We start from the raw sequence: 19,568 nt of genomic DNA on the forward strand, positions 1-19,568 counted from the left end.
GCGCCACCAAGAGTGTATAGAATTACTTCATGTATAAATTACTTCAGAACTACTTCATGTATAAATGATTCAAAATGAATCACATGAAATGAGTCCTAAAAAATGCTTCTTACAAAGAAATGATTCCTACAATATGATTCCCATAAAACCGATTCCTACAAAATGATTCCCTTGAAATTATTTGCGATTTGGTCCATAAACAAGCAAACCAATGTCCTGACCGTTCTGCTGATAGATCTGTTTATTTGAGTTTAATCGCAGCACATCTTAAAAATGAAGTGATCCCGTGTTTAAACAACAGAAACACGAACAAATAAAAAAATTCCATGTAAAAATGATTCATTTCTAGTACAAGTGTTTGGGCACAATGAATTTAAACACATCTACGTTGTTTAACTCAATCCTACAGCTTTATATCCAAGTAATATTAAGTACAATTCTTCTTTATTTACCCTTTCATCAGATCATCTTGATCACCAGCTTCATCCCGCAGCAGTCTCTTAAATTAATCCATGAATTCATTGAAGCGTCTTTACTTAAGCTTCTTTGGAGAAGATTTTTCCTTTCCCATGTGGAACGACATACACCAAGCGTACACCAAGTCAAAAATCTTAGAAACTAATTTCAGGCTCATTTCTGTCTGATGAATGAACACCAAAAAGAGTTGCAGAGTCTGCGATGTCAGCTACTACACTGTTGAGGTTTACCTCAGAAAACTGAAACAAGTACATCAAAACAGCTTACTTTGTATTTAGGACCGCCTTCGCTAAGGGAAGTCTGCTACTGTTCACTTTGATGTTTGTTCCTATCTGATTTGTTCTGCTTTACAGAAATAGGATGTTTGCTCCAACTAGACCAATTAGAATAAACAAACAAGCCAAAATACAAAACCTGAAACTTAAAATCTTATAAGAAAGTTCAAAGTCATAAGGAGAAATAAACAGAGAGAATGTTTTTCCTCATAAATACCTTTACATCAAAAAAAAAACAAAAAACTGTAAAGTCAGTACCCAAGGGTGCCAATACTTTTTTTAATGCACTTTATGTTCTGTTCGAAATTGCAAAAGCTTTAGTGGTAAATGAAATGCAATAAAATCAGAAAATAAAAAAAAGGCTTTTTCAGCACTTTGGTTTGTACATCATGAGTTGGTGGCTTTGTAGACGTGAAAGAAACAGGAAAAAAAACAAAAAAAAAAGAAGTGATGCCAGTCATGGTTATCCAAATGGAAAAAAGAGGAACTATATTTGAGGGGAAAAAATGCTAATATGAAGTAATAATAAAGCTACAGATTAAAAATGAAAAATAAATAAGAGACAAATGAAGCAGATTTGTTAAAAGCAGCCATTTGTTTCTAAAGCTCTAAGGATCCCACGCTCTCGTTGCCGTGGCCCGGGTTCGATTCCCCAGCAGGACGCAAACTGAAGAAAACAATTCCTATTTGGCTAAGAAAATTTGGATAAATAAATCGATTTAAAAAGCAATATTTGAAATGCATCCTTTCAACAATCACCAGGACTAAAAAATGGGGTTTAAAAAGTCATAGACTGAATCTAAGATTTATTAGCTTATTAATTCTTTTAAAAATCCCTCTTAATTTAAAACCTTTTCTGATATTTTTTTGGTCATTGTTATATCAGGGCCATGCAGTTAAGTCTTACTGTAGTGTTAAATTAATTCAGAAGTAAAAATGCTTTATTTGAACAAGACATGAACAAAAAAATATCCATAACACACTCTCAATTCTGAAAACTTTTCAGCTAGCTCTAGAGAAACTGCACCGTTGTTCGGATTCAACACTCAAAAGCAGAAATCAACCTTTTGAATTTTATTAGACAATTTTTTTACAGCGATTATTTACCAAACTCTTATTTTTTATCATCTGCTTCGCCGCCGTTTGGTCTTGCCTCAGATTTTCCCTTTTTCCTGAAAAGCAGAAGACACATCAAACATCACCTGATGTTTTTATACAAACTATGGATTTAAGTCACAACTATTATTAATATCTGAGAGCCTTAATCAGTGGAACACCAAAACTATTATAAACTTTAACATAGTACATCTTACAACCTGGGGTTTATGTTGTACTGACAGAGAAAATAATCAGGATTTATTAAAGTCAGTTAACATTCCATCAATCATCACTGTTGGTGTGAGACTGGCAGCTGAAGACTGGAAAAACCTTGCGTTGTCTGTGAATCTGGATTTAGATCCACTGGGTAACTTGTCTGGATGCAACCGTCCAGGCTGGTGGAGGTTGTATGTTGAAATGTTTTCCTGCCACACTTTGGGCCCGTTAACACCAACCGATTATTACTTGCTGATCATGCTAATCCCTTCATAACCACAATCTTCTAACGCCTACGTCCAGCATGATAAAGCGCTGTGTCATAAAGCCAACATGTCTCATGAACACGACCGTTATCTTTTCTGTCCTAACATTCCTACAAGTCCCTCTTGGCCCTCAGAATTTCCGTGTGTCTCAGATATGTATCTAAACAAACCTCGGGAAAGGTTTATCACAGCTTAATCAAAGCAGTCGAGTGAAGAGGAACTAGTCTCTCTTTTATTCATCCTGTTCCAAGAGGCTTCACTTCTGGACCCATTGATGACCCGCTAATCAACCCAGGTTCGAATAATAGTAAATAATAATAATAATAGTACATATATATATATATATATATTTTGTGTGCTATTATGTGATCTTAATGATGCACAACACTTTGGTTATATATAAGAAATAAATGACAGAAAGGGTGTTCATAGTTTTATAAATGTCTGCGGTATATTCCCAGCCTTGGCATGTCAGAAAGTCTGGCTCACTGTCTGACTGGAAGGCAACCATTCATCCCAATCTAAGGTCCTGAACGTTCTGTAGTAGGATGATGGGTGACCGGGAATGGAGACTAGTGACAACTAGGAATTGGGGTGAGTAGAAATGGGGAACAGAGGTGACTGGGAATGAGGAATGGGGTGACTGGGAGTAGGGGTGACTGGGAATGGGTACCAGGCAGGGGTGACTGGGTATGGGGACTGACCAGGGGTGACTGATAATGGGGACCAGGCAGGGGTGACTGAGAATGGGGACTGACCAAGGGTAACTGAGAATGGGGAATGTGGGCAACTGAAAATGGGGACCAGAAAAAACTAGGTATAGGGGTAACTGAAAATGGGGACCAGGGGTGACTGGAATGGGGAATGTGGGCAACTGAAAATGGGGACCAGAAAAAAATAGGTATAGGGGTAACAGGAAATGGGGAACAGGGGTGACTGGGAATGGGTCTGGGGACACCTGGGAGCAAGGACCGGGTGCAACTGGGAACCAGCACCGACTGGGAATGGCGATGGTGCCTAATTTTCTCCAGACATAGTCAGCATTTAAGCCAATCAGACCAGACCAGAATCTTAGTTGTCATGGCCAGAAAGTTTTTCTGAAGTCTACGGAAACCGCACTTGACCTCACGGCTTGATTATCTGCAGTATAAATAAACTATAATGTTCCTGAGAAATGAAAGTCAATAGAATCAATTTCATAGAAAGACCGTAAAGTCCCAACATTCGGTAAAAACATCCGAGGGCTTGAACACTCCCTCAAAATACATTCTTACAATTCAGACCACTACCTTTTTACTTGGCCAGGATTCTTTTGCATGAGAATGCGAGGCATGGTGCGAATCGTTGCCCTTCTCGGAGGTTTCTTCTCAAGATGTCGCTTCACTTTGCTGTGGAGACGGAAAACGTCTTTAAAACATCGTATACACGATAAAATACCATGCTGAATCTCAAACCTCTACCATGTAATCCTACAGAAATCCTTTTATAACAGAATTTACCTTTTTAGTTTCTTGAATCCAATCATGTAATCAGGCACAGGACATCCAGCTTGTTTTATTACTGAGGCAATGCTGATGGAGAAAGAGAAAAACAGATGAGTCATTTCACTTATTTAGAAATACGTTGGGGAGGAAAAAAACGATTATTTCCTTCCATCACTTATACCTGCGCAGGAGGGGTTTGTCAGCCTCGGTGAAAAACGTGACGGCTTTCCCTTTATGACCCGCTCGTCCTGTGCGGCCTGGAGACACACGGGATCCCAAAGAGGAATAAATCGTTACAAAATACAAACTCACTCATTGGATATAAAACCCAACAACAGAAACAATCCCCACTAGTACGATAAAACGCTCTTAAAACAGACTTTACAGTCTATACAGTTGTTAAATGTAACAAAATGGCCAAAAAGAACTTGAGTGAAAATGTTCATGTGGTTTATTTGATGTAATGCGATTTAAATATTCTCTAACAATTGGTTAGAAAACAGACACATTAGCCAGCTTTAATATTTTTATATCCTTCTTGTTCAACTTCTTTTTAATTCTCACCCCTGTAACACTAGTGTTTACAATATTTCTTGACATAAACTTGTAATATCTACACAAGCACACTGAGAGCTGAATAAAGTCAAAATCTTATACATAGTTAAACATGTTTAGCGAATAAAATTCCATTTTCCGAATCGATTGTGATTCGTAATGACTGATCGCGTCTATACGAAGCCTGATCACCGTTAACAAACAATGAAGTGTTTCTTTTCAGTGCCCCATCCACAGGACCGATGGCTTGTTATCTGATGGCGTTACACTAAGCAGATCTCCAACCGGCGTGCGCTGTCGGATTGGAGACGGGAGAACTACAGGATATTATGGGAATGTGTATTGTATCATTATTTTCCACACTACATCAAGATCTAGACGCTTGCAAGAATCTGTGGTGCACTGAAGCTGCACAGTTCTTGACTTTGCGTTGGAGTTTCCTGTAACTGTGAGCACACAGAGGTAAAGTTTAGCACATCGCTCGAGTTTTGGACTGACCGATACGATGGATGTACTCCACAGCACTGGTGGGAAAGTCGTAGTTCACCACCAGGTTGACGCCTTTGAAATCGATCCCACGAGCCATGAGCGCCGTGCAGATGAGCACCCAGATTTTACCTGCACGAAAGCTGCTGACCACGTTATCTCTCTGGAAGACAACAATCGGACATTCAAGAACATTTTTATTTGGTTATGTCAGTGATCACTTTTACAATTTGAATGTAAAAACACTTAATTTCGTAAAATACAAGTATGATTAAAAATACAATTCGCTGTCTATGAAACGGAGCTCAGTGTTTCACACGGGAAGGATTTCAAGTCGGATTTACGTTAGATGGGTTTTAGTCATTTGGAAAAGAAATGAGACTTAAAAAAGCCACTGAAATTACAGGACTGAGTCAGAAAAGGGAGAGGAAAATGTGTCATTCTCATAGATAGACAGACAGACAGACAGACAGACAGACAGACAGACAGACAGATAGACAGAAAGAAAGAAAGAAAGAAAGAAAGAAAGAAAGAAAGAAAGAAAGAAAGAAAGAAAGAAAGAAAGAAAGAAAGACAGATAGAAATACACAGACAGACAGAAATACACAGACAGACAGACAGACAGACAGACAGACAGATAGACAGAAAGAAAGAAAGACACAGACAGACAGACAGATAGAAATACACAGACAGACAGAAATACACAGACAGACAGACAGACAGACAGACAGACAGATAGAAATACACAGACAGACAGCTAGAAATACACAGACAGACAGATAGAAATACAGACAGACAGACAGAAATAGACAGAGACAGACAGACAGAAATAGACAGAGACAGACAGACAGAAATAGACAGACAGACAGATAGAAATACAGACAGACAGACAGAAATAGACAGAGACAGACAGACAGAAATAGACAGACAGACAGATAGAAATACAGACAGACAGACAGACAGACAGACAGACAGACAGACAGACAGACAGACAGAGACAGACAGAAATAGACAGACAGACTATTCTGCAGTCAGAGGATAAACACCTTGGCATTGTTCTAGTTAGCATTTGCTCATGTACAGGAAATGACTGCAACCACAGACATGTTGTGAAGGGATGTGAACACAATTTTTCCATGAACTACAACTTCAAACACATCATATATCAAACTGAGAACACACATGATTATGGGGAAAAGAATATTCAGGTTTCTGTAAAATCAGAAATGCTGTCTGAAACTATAAACAATTATTTTACCCCAAAAAAATGTTTTCAAAATAAAGGGCAACTATGTAAAGGGCCTAATTTTATTTGACCTTGTTCTTTGCACTGCGTAAAAACAGGATAACATCAACTGTGCCGGAAATCTGAAGATTCTGCTGTGTCTCTAAAACACGCCCTGCTGCACCATATGAGCGTCCGTTGTTGTGCATTCTTGTTTCCTCCGGAACGAAAGCAAATTTTCTTCACTTCATTCTCATTTTTTAATCAGTGTCTGCAAATAAATGTCTGTCTGCCTGATGAAAATGGCATTTAAAGCATGTTTGTATTTAGAGTATGTAGTTAATATTCCCATCATTGATGACTTGTGCCTCGCATCCACACGCAAACCACATGAAATAAATCAAAATTTTAACTTTCTTTACCCGAACCACACGACCTGCATATATAACCACGAGCCACACATCACGTGTGTGTGTATGTGTGTGTGTGTATATGCGTGTACTTGAATGTGTGTGGTATGTATGTATGTGTGTGTATGTACGTGTGTGTGTGTGTGTATAAACATAGGTGTGTGTGTGTATATGTATGTATGTGTGTGTGTGTGTGTGTGGTGTGTATATACGTGTGTGTGTGTGTGTGCGTGTGCGCATGTATGTGTGTGTGTGTCTGTGTGGTGTGTATCTACGTCTGTGTGCGTGTGTGTATATACGTGTGTGTGTGTATGCATGTATGTATGTGTGTGTGTGTGTGTGTGCGCGTGTGTATATACATGTGTGTGTGTATGTACGCATGTTTGTATGTATGTGCGCGTGTGTGTGTGTGTATATACGTATGTGTGTGTGTATGTATGTGTGTGTGTGCATGTATGTATGTGTGTGTCTGTGTGGTGTGTATCTACGTGTGTGTGCGTGTATATACGTTTGTGTGTGTGTATGCATGCATGTATGTATGTGTGTGTGTGTGTGCGTGTGTGTGCGCGTGTGTATATACATGTGTGTGTGTATGTACGCATGTTTGTATGTATGTGCATGTGTGTGTGTGTGTGTGTGTGTGGTGTGTATATACGTGCGTGTGTGTGTGTATGTACGTGCGTGTGTGTGTGTATATACGTGTGTGTGTGTATGTATATGTTTGTGTGTGGTGTATATACATGTGTGTGTGTTTGTGTGTGTGTGTGCATGTGTGTGGTGTGTATATGCATGTGCGTGTGTGTGTGTGTGTGGTGTGTGTATAGTGTGTATATACATGTGCGTGTGTGTGTGTGGTGTGTATGGTGTGTATATACATGTGTGTGTGTGTGTGTGTGTGTGTGTGTGTGTGTGTGTGTGGTGTGTATGGTGTGTATATACGTGTGTGTGTGTGTGGTGTGTATGGTGTGTATATGCATGTGTGTGTGGTGTGTATGGTGTGTATATACATGTGTGTGTATGGTGTGTATATACATGTGTGTGTGTGTGTGTGTGTGTGTGTGGTGTGTATGGTGTGTATATACGTGTGTGTGTGTGTGTGTGGTGTGTATGGTGTGTATATGCATGTGTGTGTGGTGTGTATGGTGTGTATATACATGTGTGTGTGTGTGTGTGTGTGTGTGTGTGTGTGTGTGTGTGTGTGTGTGTGGTGTGTATATACATGTGTGTGTGTGTGTGTGTGTGTGTGTGTGTGTGTGTGTGTGTGTGTGTGGTGTATATACATGTGTGTGTGTGTGTGTGTGTGTGTGTGTGTGTGTGTGTGTGTGTGTGTGTGTGTGTGTGTGTGTGTGTGTGTGTGGTGTGTATATACATGTGTATGTGTGTGGTGTGTATATACATGTGTGTGTGTGTGTGTGTGTATGTATGTATGTGTGTGTGTGTGTGTGTGTGTGTGTGTGTGTGTGTGGTGTATATACGTGTGTGTGTGTGTGTGTGTGTGTGGTGTGTATATACATGTGTGTGTGTATGTGTGTGCGTGTGTGTGGTGTATATACATGTGTGTGTGTGTGTGTGTATGGTGTGTACATACATGTGTGTGTGTGTATGTATGTATGTGTGGTGTGTATATACATTTGTATGTGTGTGTATGTGTGTGTGTGGTGTGTATATACATTTGTGTGCATGTGTGTGTATATACATGTGTGTGTGTGTGTGTGTGTATATACGTGTGTGTGTGTGTGTGTGTGTGTGTGTGTGTGTGTGTGTGTGTGTGTGTGTGTGTGTGTGTGTGTGTGCTCACACATTTTCCTCTTTTCCTCCTTCACTAACCTGCTGTTGCGTTCGCTCAGCATGAATCACATCGACGTTGATGCCCTCGTACACCAGCTCATGGAACAACTCTCTGGCTCGCTCTATAGACTGTACAAACACCAGCATGGGAGGAAGAAAGCCCTGTGATGAAGAGTAGAGAAGATACATGTACATGTCTTACTTATAGTCCTTCAATAGATCCTTCATATTTTCAGTCTTTTCAAAAAGTCTAAAATATTCAAGCCAAAGTGACCTTTAACCTGTTTGGATAAAATCCAAAAATCTAACGTTCCTCTGCTGGTGACAGAAACGACCCCAGACAAATCCTACAAACAGTGAATCACTCGTTGCCGAGATATCGTTCTAACAACGACGTCAGACAGATTCACAGGTCGATAAAGGTGTACAAATAAAAACAGGTCAGCTGGAGTGTTTTAAAGCGTAAAACTTCTCACCAACCTTCTTTATCAGGTCCCTCATTGCGAGCAGCTTGCCGTTTTCTGCTCCTACGAACAGCAGTTCCTGCTCCACCGTCTCTGCTGCAGAGTTCCTGTGGAAAACGACACGATATATCAACAAGACAAAATTCATAAATAAATAAAATCGATGCAATGATTTCTGCAACATTTTGTTTGATTTAATTACAGACTTTGTTTACATTAAAGACGAGGCAAAAAGATTTACATCAACCCGCCCTCCTTTTACGGGGTGCCATTACTTTTTTCCTAATGTAACGGCTTGTCGAGGTTGACGTAAGACAAACTCATGAGCTCTCGTAGAACGCGATATAAAAATACGCTAACGTTTTCTTCTGCGGATGAGAAACGAGGAAGTGGACACAAAAAAGTAGGAATACTTTGATGCTAGAGTACCGTAGCGAAACCTGAATTAACCACGAAGTCTGATAAATGATATAAGACTCGCACGTCCTTCACACCTGGGTCCGATGTTCACGGAGACGAGATTGTCCAGGTTGAGTTTGCACCACTGCTCGACCTCGGTGGTGAAAGTGGCACTGAAGAGAGCGCGGCGAACTTTCGGTGAGGTGCAGGCCAGGAAGATGGCGGCCAGCTGCTCCCTGAAGCCGGTCTTACCGTCCTCGAACAGCTTGTCGGACTCGTCCACCACCAACCACTCCACGCTGGAGCGCGTGCACACATGGAGACAGAGCACACGAGAGTTTACAACACGACACAACAAACCCAGCAGGACTAATTACGGGGTTTGGTTTACACTGGAGTCGTGTTAAATGTCCTTTTGTCCTCCTGAAATGAACAGACCTGCTCAGATCAACAGCTGGAGGCTCCTGGTTCAGCAGGTAGATCAGCCTGTTCGGCGTCGTCACCAATATGTCTGAGAAAGAAATGTAGGAATGACGAATGAAACTCAAAACTCAAATCAGCGGTGGACATCAGTGTACATGTCACATCATTATTTAACCTTTATAACTGCTTGAGAAATTGACTTCGGCTTCATTTTAAAGAAATGAATGATTTTCTGACTGCGACTCTCTTCTACAATGAGTCTGGACTCTGTTGGCTTTCGGTGTGAGAACTTGGGGCATCTCAGGCAGCAGCAATGGCTTTGATATCACCATTTACTTAGAAGATAGCATCTACTACTTAAATACCTACTGTATTTTGGGGTTACTGTGTAGCTTTTTTATGAACATACATACATACATACATACATACATACATACATACATACATACAGACAGACAGACAGACAGACACAACTTTATTGTCATTGCATTGTACAGGTACACAGCAACAAAATGCAGTTTGGTATCTGCCAGTAGTGCAAAATGTAGCAGTCGTGCAAAAGTGCAGATAAATATCTAGCAGATTTACAGCAAGTGGTATATATGAAAGCTTATACAGTGAATAAATATAAAGGTTATAACAGTGCAGAGCTGTGTGGACCCCTAGTCCTTTCATAAGAGCTTCACTATGTAGTGAAACATGACAAAGATGCTCAACATGGACACAATAAAACAAGAGCAAACTCTATGAAAACGTACCAAATTTCTTGGCTGACTTGGGACCGTATTTCTTGGCAGCGTCCACTCCTTTATTAATCATGTGAACCCTGAAGCCCACTCCCTCAGACAGCTTCAGGAGCTCTCTGTGCGTCTAAAAGCGAAAGAACAAGAAACGGTTTAACGGGTTGTGAAAACGAGTCGCCTTTAAATCAGAGCGACGCCGCTGTGGGAAGGTCTCACCTGGCTGGCCAGCTCTCTCGTGGGTGCTACGATGAGCGCTCTGAAACCCTTGTTGAGCGGCTGACGGAGATGCGCCAGCACAGGCAGGCAGAAGGCTACGGTTTTTCCTGAGCCCGTGGGAGCGCACGCCAGGATTTCTCGTCTCTGAAGTAGAGAAAGATAACAAATTAAGCCTACAGCAGACAAGCGAAGAGGATGAGATCAAAAACGTACTGATAAATGCAAACTAAAGTGTGCGCTGCCACCAAGCAGTTCCCGACCATACAGCTGGTGAGATCATTACGCCCTCCCTTATTCTCCTTAAACCTAAAATGGTCTGAAATGTATGTTTTTGAGGATTTTATTCACCCACAGTGTGTATGCTAAGGAGCTACAGAGCTCCAAAACTTCTCTGTGGTAAGCTTTACATGTCAAATACAAAATATAAAGTAAAAACTTAGCACGATAAAGAAATCCGACTGGTTGACATACGTGCATCATCAGAGGGATGGCCTGCATCTGAATGGGCGTCGGGGTCTGAAATCCAGCCGCTTTGATGTTCTGAATGATCCGAGAATCCAGCTCATACTCCTGCTGAAGCTCTTCGAACGTACAGAGAGGGTCCGGGATGTCTGTACCGTGCACGTTAATCCTGTTCTGATGTCGGATCTGATTGAGCTGAAACGTTCGGAGGAAACAAGCGAGTGAGTTTCTAACACAGACAATACGGTTACTAACAAGACAGAAGAAGAAGAAAAAAAACGCCATTATTGTGTAGATGGATCTGATGACTGCAGAAAACCTGCGGACAAGATTTCTATGACGGCAAGAAATCCCTAAGGGACTAATTTATTTATAACGTGTGTAAGTACACACTCTATAAACAAATAAGAAGGCTGTCTGTTTCTGCATTTTTCACATCCTGTGTTCTTTCTTCCTTGTGTAAGCTTTCTGATATACAAATGTAAATGTTATCTTTATCTCTTGTTCTATCGTTACGCAGTAATAACACGACAGCTTCGCGGATGGTTTTTTTCTCACAGGTAACACAGTAGAACGTGAGATGTTTTCCTAACCTTCTCTTTATGAAGCTGCTTTAACCTCTTTATCGATGGTCCATCTGTAACCTTTTTCTTCGCACCTTCCGCCTTCTTGTCTTGCGAAGACGTCCACCTAATCCCAGTCTGCTCCGAATCCTCGTCATGGCTACGCTCGTCTTCAGAATCTGTGCGTTAGAAGGAAGGAGCGTCAGCTATGATGACGGATTTCATACTTTCTTACATTTCTAAAGCCGCATTCCAGATATTCACAACAAGCTGTATATCAACCCTTCATGTTTATCTTTTACCCTGAGTTTTCCTTTTATTCCCCTTCCTTTTTTTCTTCAGCGAGCTCAGCGTTTCATCCACAACCGTGTGATGATCTTCATCTGAGTTGTGCTCTTCATCTTCATCATCTCTACAACCATGTCTGGATTCTTCAGCTGGCTCTCTGGTTTTCCCAAAGTAGCTAATTTCAGTCAAAGGACTGGTGATTTCTTTGTTCTGAAACTTTCCTACCTGTTAAAGGAAAAAGCACATGATGTTAAAAGAAATTAAATAAACACTTAGATGTATTTTTCCAGAGGGACCATTGAGAGCATTCTGAGCAGCTGCATCACTGTCTGGTTTGGGAACTGCACCATCTCGGATCGCAAGACCCTGCAGCGTATAGTGAGGACAGCTGAGAAGATCATTGGAGTCTCTCTTCCCTCTATCATTGACATTTACACCACACGCTGCATCCGCAAAGCCACACACACACTCTACACCCACACTCTTAACCCTGTGTAACAGTTTCTTCCTACAAGCCATCAGACTCCTTAATAACTGAACTGAGCTGAATTGAGCACAACACACACACGTGCACATCATCTGTATGGACTGCACAGACCTACACCAAACACACACTTCCAATATACATCCATCAACCTGTTTCCATGCTCTTTGCACATACTGTCTCACATTTCAGTCATTTGCTGTGTTGCACAATCCTTTACATTATCTCAGGGACCTGTTGCTATGAAACTGTGTTCATTATAGTATTACTGCACGCAACATTGTTGAACATACAGTATTTACACTAGGCGGCGCTGTTTCTGTGTATCGTCTTGTATTTGTTATTTGCACTGTCTTGTCTCACGCTGTGTTCACCAGGTCACACAGATGCACTTTATGTATCTAGGACTAACTTACTAAGTCCTTATAGCTCTGTCTTTGTTTTATGAAGCACCATGATCCTGGAGAAACGTTGTCTCATGTCACTGTGTACTGTAACAGCTCTATATGGTGTAAATCTTCTTGACTCGACTCTTTACATTAGTATTTACTAATTTACATTATTATAAATTATAAATTTACATTAGATACAGTAACATCACACACTAGCTGAGGAGAAGTTGGGAATTGAGGTGTTTTACATACATCTATAAACATAACTAGATAGAGATGAAGGTATTTAAGGTCCTGGGAATCCATGTGTTTTTATTTGTGACGATTTTATGACAATAAATGAGTAAAATAAGGTGACTATAAAAGCTCAGCTATATACAAGCAAGCCAAAGAGCTGGCTATAAAAACCGAGCTCATAGCTTAGAGCTCTTTTTTTAAATATTTACACATAATGTTTGACACTTTAAGTGATTAATAGGTACTCTGTATGCAGCTGTGTTAGCGCGTTAGCATGTTAGCTAACTCGGGATGTAAACACCACGCGCACGTGGTTGCTAGCAAAATATACCGTGTGAAAGACGGCGATTCTTTAAAACACGAGTACGAATTGTATTAAGACACCACCTTAAACCTTTCCGCATCTCTGCCAAATCGTTTCAAATCAAACTTTGCGCCGGCTCCGAGCCTCTTGAACAACTCCACGGCGTCCATTGAAGTGGATGCGTAGAGAGGAATGGACTAAAGGACGACTAATCGATTTCAGTGAGTTCGACAATCGACAGCTCGGCGATCGATTGAAGCGACTGAAATATTACAATACCACTTTTAAGATCATTTATTAACATTTATTTATTTATATTCCACAGCGCTGTTTATATATATATATATATTATATATAGGATTACCAATATTGTCTTAATGCCCCTTAAAAACGAAAAAGAACTAGGAAAGAAGCTCATTATTATTATTATTATTATTATTATTATTATTATTATTATTATTATTATTATTATTATTATTATTAATATACTTTATTATATTCTAAAGTATATAAATTTATTATACTTTCACTATCATTATTATTAGTAGTAGTAGTAGTAGTAGTAGTAGTAGTACTTTTATTATTATAATTATTTTATTATTATATTTTATTATATTATAATATAAAATATACATTTATTATACTTTCATTATCATTATTATTATTATTACTTTTATTATTATAATTAGTCTATTATTATACTTTATTATATTATAAAGTATATACATTTATTATACTTTATTGTTATTATTATTATTGTTGCTGTTATTATTATTATTATTATTATTATTATTATTATTATTATTATTATTATAACAGTTGGTGTGGTATTTCATAGCCCTGATAACAATAATACAATCATAAAACCAACTGATCATCTGTCATGGATGAACAACACAGTAAGACCTCAGTTCCTGGTGGTTATCTACAATTCACAGAACCACAGTGACAAGTTCTGTTTCTGTAGCTTTAAACTTTAGTTATACTGTAATTAACTATATTTTTCTTTTGAATCCATTAATACAAATTCTTATTAAATGACAGATGTTTGTATCAAAAATCTTTTTTTTGTTTAAAAGATTTAAGACATATTTTCAGGGAATTTTGAACTTGCAGTCTTTTTTTAAAACAGATTAAATAGAGCTTTATTATTAGTACTAAATATATTAAATATATTAAATATACTTATTTTTATAGCTTCCTAGAGAGGATGATGATATTAGCCATAAGAACAGCCCAGCACAGCAACACTCATCTGTCGTAAAGGTCCGCCTACTTTTTTTTTGTTCTTTATTACATACTTCCTCCTTTCATTTTTAAACAAGCCCCTTGTCAGAACAACTGAGCATGGAAATGTAGCAGGAGAAGAGGTATGTGCCTTTTCCAGAAATAGTTAGATAGATAGATAGATAGATAGATAGATAGATAGATAGATAGATAGATAGATAGATAGATAGATAGATAGATAGATAGATAGATAGATAGACAGACAGACAGACAGACAGACAGACAGATAGATAGATAGATAGATAGATAGATAGATAGATAGATAGATAGATAGATAGATAGATAGATAGATAGATAGATAGATAGATAGATAGATAGATTTGTTGATTGTCTTTTATTATCAGTATAAGTATATGAGATTAGTATTTGAAAAATAAATCAGCTTTAAAATGTTTTCAGATGTTTCCTATATTATTATTAGTAGCAGTATTATCTGTTTTATTTCATATGAAATGATTAAACACTGAAATAGAAATTTGTTTGTTTGTGCTGTGATGTGAGCGTAATTGTGGAGAGTTTGGCATAAGTCAGATGTCTTGAAACAACTGCGTTTGTTCCTCAAATTTTCTCCTTCTCTAATTTGGAAAACGTGTCTGTACTTTCCTGATCTATAAATAATTTTACTATTGCTTTGTCATCCAGATATGTGGAACCTATAAAACAAAATACATCTGATGATATAGTGTGATTTTTGAACTTGTCCCGTTTTAAGGATGACCGCAAATATGGAAAAGCTGCATTCAAAGGCGATCACATCTCTCGCCGTTCTCTTCATCCTCAGCGTCCAAGCCAGTGCGTTTTCCTTAACAAACTGCACCGTCTCTGGAGCCCTAAACGACACTCGGGTGTTGAAAGTTCTTTGCTACAAGATGGGCTTCTTTACGGTTCCTTCACCGATACCCAGCAAGGTCAGACATCTAGACATCTCCTTCAACTCTATTTCCAATATCAAACTCAGCGATTTCGAAGACCTTTGGAACTTGAGATCTCTAAACCTATCTGACAGTCATGTCTCATGGATAGAAGATGGTACTGCAGAGCATTTTCCCAACTTGACCTATCTCAACCTGGCTAACAACAAGTTGAAAAATGTCTCAAGAGGTCTACTGCACGGACTCGGACACCTGCAAGTGCTGCGTCTCGACAGAAATATGATCGAGAGCATTGACACGTATGCTTTTGACACTCTGCAGAACTTGCGGATGCTGAACCTTACGAGAAATAACCTCAGAAAGATCACCAGCGTCAGACCCGTGCTCTCATCGCCGGGGTTGGAGGAGTTGTACATCGCAAGCAACAACTTCGAAGTTTTCAACTCATGGGACCTTTCGAGGACGCCTTTGTCACTGAAAACATTAATTCTTACTAACAATCCCTTGACCAAGTTCCAAATAACGGATAATATATTCCCAAACCTGGACTACCTTGATCTATCACACTGTGGTCAAAGCAGGACCATGTTATGGAATTTGACAGATAAGACTTTTCTGAGTTCAGTAAAAACGCTGAATTTGACTGGCGTGCGCATTCCACAAGAGAACATCGCTGCAGTGCTTCACAACATCTCCTGGACTTCGTTGTTTAAACTCAAATTAAACGAACTAAAACAGGTGAATGTAGAGACTCTTCTAGCGTATGCTTGCTTGCCTGGACTTAGCGTGTTGCGCATGCAACGCAACAGGATTTCAAACCTGACAACTCAAATGCTCGAACCCTGCTCCAACTTGACCGAGCTAGATTTCGGATTAAATGAAATCTCACGGATTTCTGCACCCATATTCAAGGCAGTAACGCAGCTCCGGGTACTCCGTCTCCATATTAATAAACTGACTCAGGTCAACAACTTGTTTCGAAATCTTCCGATGCTTGAATTTATAGACCTCAGTAGAAACCAGATTAGCACCTTAACCTGTTCAGACTTTGCCAATTTAACAAGATTGAATTCGCTCTATTTGTTCAGCAACAGAATTTCTAAACTTCCTTCTTGCGTGTTCAAAGATTTGAACAATCTTGAAATTTTGAGGCTGGGGACAAATAAATTATTGACAATTGGTGGCGTTTTTAAAAATAACCTGCCGTTTTTAAAGGTTTTGGAATTGGAATTTAATAAGCTAAGCATCATTTACAACGAGACCTTCAGGGGTTTGTCTGGTCTTCAGACCCTCCGCCTTGGAGACAATCAGATTTCTAAGATTGAAGCAGAAGCATTTTTCGGACTGCGAAATTTAACTAGCTTATTACTTTTCTCAAACAGGATAACGGATAAAACGATACAAGACCAGATGGTGTTCTCACACATGCTTAGCCTGATATCACTAGAACTACATTGTAACGTAATTTCTTACACCAGTGACACGTTGAAGACTCCGCCTTTTGAACATTTAAGCTCGCTGGAAATTTTGACCATTCATAGTCAAAGACGCGGTTTTGGTAAAATCCCCTCAAACCTGCTACAAGGTTTAACCTCTTTGAAAATGTTCTATGGTGGAAACATGAACCTGAATCGTCTCCATCCTGATACCTTTAACTCTACACCTATGCTTTGGTTTTTGGACCTGTCGAAGAACGCTTTTGCCGAAGACGATTCCATAACCGCAGAAGTTTTCCACCCGGTCCCAAAGCTGACTAAGCTTATCATCGCAAGAGCTCAGATTCACTCTCTGAATTTCTTGGTAAAGGCAAATCTCTCCAGGTTGTCCGCATTGAGGGCTTCTGGGAACATGTTAGACGTCATCAACCAAACGCTGATCCGGTCCTTCACTCATCTAAGATACCTGGACTTGCAGAAAAACACGTTCACTTGTGATTGTAACAATGCTTATTTCATCAAATGGGCTGTGGATAGTAATTCCACCCAAGTTATTTACCTGAACGATTATACCTGTAGCTACCCGCTGTCTCAGAAGGGCAAGAGTATTTTAGACCTCAATATAGACTTGTGTATTGTGAATATTTCCTTCATGATGTTTGTGTGCAGCTCGGTCGTTGTTTCGCTCACCCTTTTGATCTCGTTCGTCTATCAGTTCTTGCGCTGGCAGGTTTTATACGCATATCACCTATTCGTTGCCTTCCTGTATGACAGCAAGCAGAAGCGGATGCACCAGCAGCAAGGGTACAAATACGACGCCTTTATTTCCTACAACGCCCGAGACGAAGCTTGGGTCATCGATGAGCTGCTCCCTCATTTGGAAGGTGAGCAAGGCTGGAGGCTCTGTCTGCATCATAGAGACTTTGAGCCAGGACGTCCCATCATAGACAACATCATGGACGGGATTTACAGCAGCCGCAAGACCGTGTGCTTGATCACGTACGATTATCTGATGAGCACGTGGTGCTCCAAAGAGATCCAGATGGCTACCTTCAGACTCTTCGACGAGCAGAAAGACGTACTAATCCTCATCTTCCTGGAGGACATTCCATCCCACCAGCTGTCTCCTTTCTATCGGATGAGAAAGCTGGTGAAAAAGAAGACTTACCTCAAATGGCCTAAACATGGAGAAGACACCAGGGTCTTCTGGCAGAAACTGAGAATGGCTTTAGAGACCAAAGAAGGTCCAGAAGAGGAGAAAGCTCTTCTCAGTGGACAAGAGGAAAGCCATTATTGAAGAAACCTCCTGTAAATTGTATACTTTATATATTTCTCTACTATTATATTTGTCTGTTTTTTTGCCCTTGAATGGAATTAAATTTCAAACACCGCTTCCTTGTTTCAGATCCGCAGAGTGCTGAGGAGGTACAGGAACCGCCTCAGCTGTTTCACTTCCTCCCAATTTGCTGACCTTTGAACACGAAGTGAGAGCAGCACAATCTGACGTAGGCGTCGTAATTCAGAGCAGTGCTGAACGTCACTTTTTACGGCTTTGAGCCCCCCAGCAGGAGTCCCGCTCTCGACGTAGGAGGCTGTAATCACCTCATACTCTGCAAAGCTGATTACCATACAGGACACAAACGTTCTCTTCATCATTGTTTACATCTTACAAAAAGGTCCACAAAGATGGTAGAAAGGTCCAGAAAGATGGTAGAAAGTCTACATGAGCACCAGGTCCCTCAAATCAAATCCAAAACTATTAGTGCAGAATAAAAAAAACAACAACAGATAAACAGATAAACAGTAACTGTTGGACATTTGGATCAAGCATCCAAAAAAGAGCAACTAATAATGCTAACTAATAAAGTTACCATGGCAACTAAATGTCGATCGGATGTGTGCATGTTATGGGAAAATAACCGACAGCGCAGTAAAAGCTGAGTATAATGTATTTAAAGGTATTTTCTTCCTCCTAATGCGACTGTAACCAAACGGATACTGACACTGGACACTTAAGTCCATTAACATGAAAGTGCTGTTGCTATAGAAACCATAATGCAGCTGTTATATAGTATGAACTAGAATTATACACATCCTGGTTAATCTGATTCCAGAATAAAGTTAAAGTCTAAACCTAATCTACAACATAATAATAATAATAATAATAATAATAATAATAATAATAATAATAAATAGAATTTGGCAGAAAAAAGAAAGAAGAAAAAAGAGAGAAGTGTATAGAAGGAGATCATCTAAAAGAGGTCTAGTAGTCATTTAATCTCTATCTATCTATCTATCTATCTATCTATCTATCTATCTATCTATCTATCTATCTATCTATCTCTCTCTCTCTCTCTCTCTCTCTCTCTCTCTCTCTCTCTCATACACACACTCTCTCTCTCCCCGTCTGACACACAGACATTCTCATACACACACTTTCTCCCTCTCTCCCTCTCCCCCCCCCCCTCTCTCTCTCCCTATCTGACACACAGACATTCTCATACACACACTTTCTCCCTCTCTCCCTCTCTCCCTCTCCCTCTCTCTCTCTCTCTCTCTCTCTCTCTCTCATACACACACTATCTCTCTCCCTGTCTGACACACAGACATTCTCATACACACACTTTCTCCCTCTCTCTCTCTCTCTCTCTCTCTCTCTCTCTCTCTCTCTCTCACTCACTCTCTCTCTCCCTCCCATATACACAAACACTCTTTCTC

General features: G+C 39.7%; 2 protein-coding genes across 4 annotated transcripts; one reads left to right on the forward strand and one right to left on the reverse strand.

Annotated features, from left to right (window-relative positions):
* Positions 1–1,811: 1,811 nt before the first annotated feature.
* ddx52 (DEAD (Asp-Glu-Ala-Asp) box polypeptide 52) lies at positions 1,812–13,494 on the reverse strand. The gene is made up of 15 exons (XM_027153486.2): positions 13,339–13,494; positions 11,853–12,063; positions 11,581–11,729; positions 10,997–11,182; positions 10,526–10,669; positions 10,325–10,436; positions 9,582–9,654; positions 9,239–9,442; positions 8,761–8,851; positions 8,320–8,442; positions 4,870–5,020; positions 3,998–4,073; positions 3,832–3,903; positions 3,622–3,720; positions 1,812–1,924 (listed from the first exon to the last, which is right to left on the reverse strand). Exons 1-15 carry the CDS (start codon positions 13,423–13,425, stop codon positions 1,867–1,869), a joined length of 1,836 nt encoding a protein of 611 aa, XP_027009287.1. The 5' UTR covers positions 13,426–13,494; the 3' UTR covers positions 1,812–1,866.
* Positions 13,495–14,533: 1,039 nt separating this feature from the next.
* tlr22 (toll-like receptor 22) lies at positions 14,534–19,255 on the forward strand. Of its 3 annotated transcripts, none has more exons than XM_047805551.1 (3): positions 14,534–14,625; positions 15,185–18,165; positions 18,256–19,255. In XM_047805551.1, exon 2 carries the CDS (start codon positions 15,256–15,258, stop codon positions 18,145–18,147), a length of 2,892 nt encoding a protein of 963 aa, XP_047661507.1. In that variant the 5' UTR covers positions 14,534–14,625; positions 15,185–15,255; the 3' UTR covers positions 18,148–18,165; positions 18,256–19,255. The 3 variants fall into 3 exon arrangements, with proteins under 3 accessions (XP_047661507.1, XP_027009246.2, XP_047661506.1); XM_027153445.2 differs by having other exon boundaries at positions 15,185–18,158; XM_047805550.1 differs by having other exon boundaries at positions 14,555–14,625; positions 15,255–18,158.
* Positions 19,256–19,568: the final 313 nt, after the last annotated feature.

Source organism: Tachysurus fulvidraco, chromosome 21 (assembly GCF_022655615.1).
Source record: "Tachysurus fulvidraco isolate hzauxx_2018 chromosome 21, HZAU_PFXX_2.0, whole genome shotgun sequence".
Classification (NCBI taxonomy): Eukaryota; Metazoa; Chordata; class Actinopteri; order Siluriformes; family Bagridae; genus Tachysurus; species Tachysurus fulvidraco.

Excerpts from the sequence above, each read along its gene's own strand:
- ddx52 (XM_027153486.2), bottom strand. The coding sequence starts at position 13,425 with ATGGACGCCGTGGAGTTGTTCAAGAGGCTCGGAGCCGGCGCAAAGTTT. Across the intron at positions 12,064-13,338 it reads GAGATGCGGAAAGGTTTAAG|GTAGGAAAGTTTCAGAACAA; the intron begins GTGGTGTCTTAA and ends TTCCTTTAACAG. Across the intron at positions 1,925-3,621 it reads AATCCTGGCCAAGTAAAAAG|GAAAAAGGGAAAATCTGAGG; the intron begins GTAGTGGTCTGA and ends TCTGCTTTTCAG.
- tlr22 (XM_047805551.1), top strand. The coding sequence starts at position 15,256 with ATGACCGCAAATATGGAAAAGCTGCATTCAAAGGCGATCACATCTCTC.